Raw genomic sequence first — 8,328 nt, forward strand, 5'->3', positions numbered from 1 at the left:
TGAGGAAGAGTCCCTGGTTGCTCAAAATGTTCTGTATCTTTTCTGGTTGGTGGTTATACAGGTGAATATAATATGAAAGGGAAAAAAAAGATATTCAACAAACTATTCACATAAGATTTATGTACTTTATGTTCAATATATCTGAATTTTATAAAATGAAGCAAAATAGTGACAATGGAGCCACAATGCCAGAAGGGACTCGGAGGAAGCTGTTCAGCCTGTCTAACAAACACCCTTGTGGATTATGAACTGGTTGGTCCCTGACCCATTCTTCGAGAAAAGTGAACTAAGGAGATGCATTTTACCAACCAAGGGAGAAAGATACTTCTGTGCCTGCTGGAAATAACATTCTTAATAAGCTGCCCCCTTTTGTAGCACTTTAGGGGCAAATGTAAGTCCCAAGCAACCTTCTGCTTTTAATAAGGCACCCAGAAGCCCCAGTCCGACATAACCCAGGGAAAGGCGTAAGCACAGCAGTTTATATCTTTCCATTAACTCCAAGATCCAGAAACTGTTACTTTCAAATAGCAAGGACATCCATGACTCTGAAACAACAGTCCCACAACACACTACTTTAAACTCACATCTACAGTGAGGCGGAGAACGGCCTTTCCCATTCAGGGTCCACATTTTCCCACTGGAGCATCACTGAGATGGAATCTTAAGGGACTCAGACAATATGAATGCATAAACATCAAGCTTGTTCCATGGCCTTGGTTTCTATGTCCACCTGACTGCATTGCACTGCTTACTGCAGGATATTACAGGGAGGGCCTGGGGTATTTCATAAATGACTGGAACATCCCTTGTTTCAGGTGACATGCCCCAGCCTAGCATTCTAGAAGTACCATTCCTCCCATCAGGACACAGGCCGCATCTAGGACGTCTTGGAAGAATGAGTTTCAAGCACTTACTTTCATCATTAGAAACATTCCCCAAAGATGTGTGGCTGGAATAACGTTTGTTTTCACTTTCGTTGAGACATCTTTCAATCCAGCTCTCTAAAAATGAAAAAGAAATAAAATCACACTGTTGGTGTTTGTGAAGAGTCAGGAACAACATCAATGCCCTAGATTTAAAGGCCCATCAGCTTTCATTCGAGGTGTGTCCAGACTGGAACTGGATCTGACATGCAGCTCCACATGCACTGTTTTGACGAGACTTTGCTGAGTAGTTTGGAGGCAAAGTGGTAATTTGAAGCCCTGCTGGAGTATTTCTTGGTCAAATTCTACTAATTCTAGAGTATTCATAGCCCAATAGTACCAACTAATGATTATCTTTCTTCAAAAAGAAGATAATGTTCCTGAAAAGTAGTTTGTAATACAAAATTTGGTCAACTGAATTACCAGCGGTGGTTTGGAGACTTGCAAATTAGCAGTAGAACCCTTTTTTCAAAAGAAAACAAAAGAAAAGCAGATACAATCCTGAGGCTCTGGTTGAAGAGGAGAAGGAGGGCAGGAAAACTTGTAGCTCCCCACCTCTTTGCCAGTGACCCCTGAGGGGGCTCTTCGAAGCACAAAATGAAAGTCACTGCAGGAGGAAACATCAAAAGCTCCATAGCAGCTATGCATTACTTTTAAAATGCAAGACTGTGAGTTTTTAAAATCCAGTTCCAAAGGCTACACATGTACTTTCCATGGTGTAGCATAACGCTTATTTTGTCATCTAAATTGTCCATTATTCATTCATTCATTCCCTAACTCAACAACATCAGGTAAGTATAATCAGTTCTGCTATAATATTTGTTTTGAAAATACGAATGTGTTCCAATGCAAGTGATATATGAAGGAACAATTTGAACATAGCACAAATTCTGTGTTTGCTTATGCTTGATTTCTTCCTTTAAAAACACTAAATGAATGCAAAAAACTGCACGTAGCTGAACTGAGCCCTGTAATAATATGTAAAATGCACACACACTCACATCTCAAACATCTTCAATTCACGTGTGGGTTATGAGCTGCACCTGCCCAGACAACCCACGTTCTACCATTTCACAAAAACTCACAAGCTGCAGCCCTTCCAAAGTCCACTTCCAAAAGCAAACTTGAAGTCTTTGTGAAGTGCCATGTTTATTGTATTTACATGCCTCTTAATCATTTAACATACGCCAAATGGTGCTATCCTTTTAATAAGGTTCCTATCTTTTTGCCCGTGTGTCATGGACAGAGTTTTTAAGTGTTGTACTCCTAGCTTATTATTCCAGTGAACTCTCTGCTTTTTATTGGGCAATTCTGTGAAATGGTGATGATTTTTAGGAATGCATATGTGGTATTGTAGCAGAACTGACTTTGTGCCTATGGATGTGTGCTTTTGAACAGTGCTGTCTCCCATTACCTTCTTTACAGTAAGGGAGATAGCATTTACTGAACACCTATTTTAACATGCCAGGCCCTTTACATATGTTATCTCATTGAACTCTGACAACAGCTCTCTGAAGTAAGGATTTTCATCTCCAGTTTCCCTAGAAAGCAACCGAAGCTTAATCGAGAAATGTGATGACTTATAATTCAAAGAGCCAAGGAAAAGATCATTACTTTTTTCTTGGCTTTTAGGTAACATATCATAAAAAGAAGCCACGCTGATGCTGGCGGGTAAGCTATGTAGTGAGGGGAAAGCAAATGCAAACAGCAGGGAGAAATGTTACAGTTTTGGTTTGTATTTTATGTCCCAACAAACTGCTCTTTTAAATGCTGCTTCCAAAGTTATAAATAAGTAGGAGAGAAATATCCAAGGGGAGGAACAGGAGCCAGCTTGTTAAGAGGATATGGAAATCTGGTATTTCTGAGGAAACACTGAGCAACAGAGAGATTCAAAACATTAAAACACTACCCTTTTCCAGATATCAAATGCACACTGTAGAAACAAATGGCTTGTAATGTTTTCAAACCTGTGATGGCACAGGGTTGGTATCTGTCATCACATCTTATGCAAAACCACATCTGGATACAAATCTCCAGAATTCTTTTCAGAACTCTCCAGAATGCCTCTACTCAGATCTTCTACCCATTCAAGTCCTGGCACATTTTCCCTGGCAACAGCCATGGCTGACTTTGGATGGCGCCTCCTGAAATTTGCACTCCCTTCCTCCACCAAACCGCAGCACCAAAAGCAGTTTCCATTGTTCTGGGCTAACCCCTGGTCTCACTAGCTAGTTACACACACATACTTACTCTCATGTACGTGTGGGTACACACCTACACCACCACCTCCCTTCATCAGAAACAGGGAACTAGAGAAACACTCCCCCCTCACCATCTGTCTGTGCCAGGATCAGGCCTGTCATCACTGGAGTCCTTGGAAGGGCCTGTTCTTGCAGATGAGAATTCCCAGTGATGGGTGAGGCACACTCTTTGAAGAACTCATGGTAACATGCAGGAGAGGAGCTGGCTCTGAATACCAGGTGGGCTAAGAGATACAGCCCATGCATGAGAGTTCAAGTAAGAACTTTCCTGACAGCTGTACCTCTCCCCCTTACTGCCCAACCCCAAACCTGGAGAGAGCTGACAGCAAGGTACCACAAGGGAGAGAGGGCTGACAGAAGAAATCTCACCAAGTATTCCTTTCCCCCACCCAATGCCCCCTCTCAGGTTTCTCTGACCCATGTTTTATGCCTGTAGCCACTCTACTACCCAGCTCTGCTCCCAGGAGCAACACAGGGTAAGTCTGGTCTCTGTTGCATATGGCAGATACAGGAAGAAGCCACCATGTCTCTATTTTTCTGGTCAAGGTACCCCACTTGTTTCAGTTCTTTCTTTTGGAGAAATTGTTCCCATGCCTTTGCCATCCTGTTCACTACTTCTGGCTGTCTTCTACCTAATCAATGTTCATTTGAACATGTGGCACTCAGGATGAGCTCTGTGGGTTTAGATGGGGTCTGAGCAGTGCCAAGTATGGCAGAACGATCCCCTCTGTTGGCCTGGACATGGGAGTTTTCAGAGCATTCAAAGGTCTTGTGATCCAGACTGCATGGATATTACACTCTGAAATATCTAAACGGAACCTGGGCCTTGAAGCCTTGGCCTCTGTCTCCTTCCCTAGGGGGGCCCTCAACACTGGCATCTGCAACTTGTGCTGCAGTGTCCCCTAAGTCAGGTTGTTCCGTATGATTGGAAGCCCTCTATTTGGCCATCTGAAGTAAACTTTATAAACTTTAAAACTATTAGCAATGGATTTTGGTCTTGCAAAGATCAAGAGTTACTCAGCCAGAATGACAGGTATAGTGAATTTGTAATAAAGCACTGTGTTCATCTGTCTTATTCATTTGTAGATTATGTGACTTAATAATAATAGAAGTCACCATATATTGTACCCTCATGGGCCAAGCATTATGCAAATACATTACATACTTCATACTTAATCCTCCTAACAAGTCTGTATGGTAGGTTCTATAATATGCACATTTTAGAAATGAGAAAACTAAGGCTCAGAAAGTAGGTGACTTGTCCAAAGTCACCCAGCTAGTAAGAGGCAGGAACAGCATTCAAACTCAGGCTATAACCACAACACTCTCTCCAAGTGTGCCCTGAGCTCTCCATGTCCTATGTCCCATAGAGTCTCCAGAACATGGTACCAATATTGCAGCACTGATCATAGTCTGCCTTGCATTAGAACTTCTGCTGAAACTCTACTTACATATTATAATATTTGCGAAATTCATTTACATATTTCTTTGCAAATCTTTGTTATACATAACAGGCTCTTCATTTCAAACTTAAGCATCTTAAGAATGTAATCCATTTTATTTTATTTCTTTTGACTCTACGTAGTACATGGTATAACGTTTTTCCTATAGTCAAGCCTCAATAAACATTATATTATTGACATACATGATATCAAAGAATGCACAGCATGTAGGTAGATATATCCACCTACCCACAGAATTTCCTAATCATTTTTTTAGCCACAAAAAGGCATGAAAAAGTACTACACATTGAAGACAAGTTTCCAAATAAAGAAAGCAAAATTCAATAAAAATTTATTTTGTATCTTCTAGATACAAGAAGCTGTAGTAAACCGAGTGCGATATAAACATGAGTAAGACTGGTTTCTGCCCTCTAGTTGCCATCAAGAAAGCAAGGCAGATGCTGCTCCCCCAGCTCATGAGTGCGGAGACCCTGTCGTTTTTGTTCACCTTCTACCCAGTGGCTGGCACTGTGCCTGGCCCCATAGATATTTTGCTATAAACATGTGTTGTTGAGTGTGTTATTTCTTTCAAAAAACAACATTAAGTTCCTACCGTGTGCCAGGTACTATGTAAGTTTTCATATGTGTGGTTTAAGTTATACCTTAGAACAATATTATGTTATATGTCTTAACATCTCTATTTATAGATATGAAAACTGAGGCTTGAAGTGAAAGTTCTAATAGAAGGTAGAATAAAAATTCTAATACTGTGATCAGTGCTGCAGTTTTGGTGCTGTGTTCTGGGACATAGGAGGAGAGTTCAATTCACACTTCGATAACTTCCTGCTCCCAACTGCCTCATTCTTGATCCGTAAAAATTATCTGACCTTTTAGCAAGGACCAAGCTTGCTCTAAGTGCCCAACAGGATTTTCTGAAGGCTGTGAGTGTAGGCTCCCAGGCTGCGAAGCATCCCTTCACTTGACTCATCTGGGAATCACGAGCAGGAAGGAAGATGCAGATAATACCTTGTAGATTTTCATTTTACAAGGAGCTTAACCCACATTTCCTTAGAGGCAAATCCTCATGCCTCCCCACTTCAGATCAAAGATTTGCAAACCCCAATTTGAAATGACTTTCTTAAGTTCATAGAATGAGGTTGAGCAGAGCCATAAATGCTTATTAGGTTTTCTAGGAGGCCTGGTTCCCTTTGCAGGAGCCAAAACAGCCAGGAAGTAGCTGCATCAGGTTATGGCACAACCAAGGCAGTCCAAGACTCAGAGCAGCACCTCAGGAACATATACTGGCCTGGCAGGAGGGGCCGACTAAGCTGGTTGTCAACAAACAGGCAGTCCTTGGAGTCTACAGAGCACAGCGACGTGGAGACCCTGGTCTGAGCTTTACAGTCCACCTCATGAGACAGAAGTTTGTACCACATTACAGATAAAGAAATTGAACATGGCAGTGGCTTTGTTGGCAGTGGTGTGGCACCCTGTGGCCAAGGTCACACATTTAGAAGGTATTAAAGTCAGAGTTTGAACCCAGATCATCAGTCTCCAAAGCCTAACTGACGCTTATTCTTCCTGCAGCCTACTAGGCACACACCAGTTGTTCTCTCTTGGCTCATCCATCCATCCATTCACTTATTTTGCAAATAGTTACCAAGTATCTTTGGTGTAAAGCTGTAACAGAAGAGATGGACAAAAACTATTTAACAGGAAGCCATATATTACAGCAGGCTATTTCCGAGGGACCAGGGATTCAGGACCTCAAAGTACCTTGTCTGTTTATCTTTGTTATTATTATTTAGTTCCTTCACTCTTAAAAATGTAAGTTTTAACAACGCTATGTATCTTATTCAGTGCTTAGTCCCCAAGAGTGTGGAGGCACAGAGCTGGTGGCGATGGCTGTGAAGAAGTGAAGCAGAATGAAGGAACAGAGAATGGTGGACAGAGACTCCTCCCCCAGGAAGGCTTCTGGGAAGAAACAGCATGTGAGCAGAGACTGAGTGTGGTGAGGGAGCAAGGCCTTGGAAGGTTCTGAGAGCGGGTACCACAAAGACAAGGGCTCTGCCATGGGATCACGCGTGACCTACTTAAGGAACTGGAAGAAGGTCCAGTGGCTGATGTAGAGTGACCACAGGGGAGACAATGCAAGTAAAAGAGGAGACAGAAGCCTGCCAGGAAGAATGAGGGGTCTGCAGTTAGAACAAATGGATTTTAAATCCCAGCCCTGCCACTTACTAGCTATGTAACATTGAGATGGTTCCTGAACCTTCCTAAAGCCTTGTCTCCCAGGCTTCTCCAAAGATTAACTGAAAGGATACAGGTGAAGCACTGATCATGCCTGGCTTTGTGGGCCATGGGAAGAAGAGGAAAGCATCGTCTACCCACCAGGCGCTCACAGCCGTGATTGGGATGGACAGTAATGGCAATATCCAGCATTTAAAGACTGTCATTCCCATGCTGGTCAGTCTGCTTCGCCTCTGCTCCTCACAGCAGCTCTGAAACTGAGACCCGAACAGCTCTGATTTGCGAGAAGGAAAGTGAGTCTCAGGGAAGCTACATGAAGTCACCACCACAGGTCTGTCTGTCCCCAACGCTGTGGTCACCATGGCACCTGTCTCACTAAGCCAGCAGGTAACAGGAGTACGTCTAGATTACAACAAGGTGCTATTGGGGCACAGTGTAGGGACCTTCCCACTCGGCCTTGCCTGCTTCACAGAAGGTCGGCATTTCAGCTGGTCCTTCAAGGAGTCAGCAACTGCCAGACCAAGGAGGAAAGAAGGGCATTCCGGGCAAGAATGCCACCGTCACAGACAAAGGCATAAAATGGGTCCTGGGAGAGGTGAAGAGTGCACTGACCCGTGCCCCAAGGAGTGGAGGGAGACAGGTGGGAGATTCCATTAGGAGCAGACTGCAAAGGCCTCCCCCACAAGGCCAAGACGCCTGCAGGCAGCGGGGAGCCAGCCATGATTTTTAAGCAGTGGGGGAGTAACACGACGAGCTTTGTTTCTGAGGAAGTGGATGAGAACAGGGAGTTCCTGACTTATGCAATACCTGAAGAAAACGCCGCCTGACTTACAAAGTGTCACCGGGTTTTAATAGAAGGCGTTATTCATCCTCTACATCAACAGTCTTTGAGGGCACTGTGCTGGGGCCTATTTTAGGAACTCGCAGCTTTAGAAATGCTACATAAAAGAGCCGACTTGCCACACTTGCAGCTGCCAAGGGAGGACCAGGCCCCGGCCCCTCTGGAGGTGCCAGAGGGCACCCCACGTCCCCTCCTCCAGGGCCCTGGACATTACCAGCGGAACCATGCTGACAGGGCCTGCTCCTATCTCCCCCTGCTCCAGGGTGTACACTCCTCTTGATCATTCTTTCTCAGCCCCTTTTTCTCTCTCCCCTGGACTCCCCGTGATGGTGACACAGAGGACTGTGTGGCAAGTGAGCCCAAGAGGCAGGCAGACGTGGCCCCTCCAGGGGTGTCTCAGATCAGTGGGTTGCCACGGCGACACAACAGGCCCTGCCCCAGGGGCCGCTGGGTTCCAGGAAAGGGTCCCCACACTGCCTCCAAGGGGCAGTCCCACCCTGCCCCTGTTTTGATTCCTTCTCTCGCCCACCAAATACTGATCTAGCACTGACTGTTTGCCAGGCTAAGTCTCTAGGGATGAACATGGGAGGCAAGGTCCCTGCTCTCAGGGA

The 8,328-nt window shown here is 44.4% G+C and overlaps 1 protein-coding gene across 4 annotated transcripts in view; it reads right to left on the reverse strand.

Annotated features, from left to right (window-relative positions):
• Nucleotides 1-8,328, reverse strand: part of RFX4 (regulatory factor X4) — a 152,239-nt gene that overhangs the window by 122,684 nt on the left and 21,227 nt on the right. For 3 of the 4 annotated variants that reach the window (XM_032493410.1, XM_032493409.1, XM_006193713.3), the window contains exon 2: nt 915-1,001. Coding sequence is in view for 3 of the 4 variants with exons in the window: in XM_032493409.1 (XP_032349300.1) it covers nt 915-1,001 (87 nt within the window). In the remaining variant the exon portion in view is untranslated. Of the gene's footprint in view, nt 1-914; nt 1,002-7,931; nt 8,075-8,328 lie in introns of those variants that run through there. The other variant, XM_032493414.1, reaches the window with a different exon arrangement.

Source organism: Camelus ferus, chromosome 12 (genome assembly GCF_009834535.1).
Source record: "Camelus ferus isolate YT-003-E chromosome 12, BCGSAC_Cfer_1.0, whole genome shotgun sequence".
Classification (NCBI taxonomy): Eukaryota; Metazoa; Chordata; class Mammalia; order Artiodactyla; family Camelidae; genus Camelus; species Camelus ferus.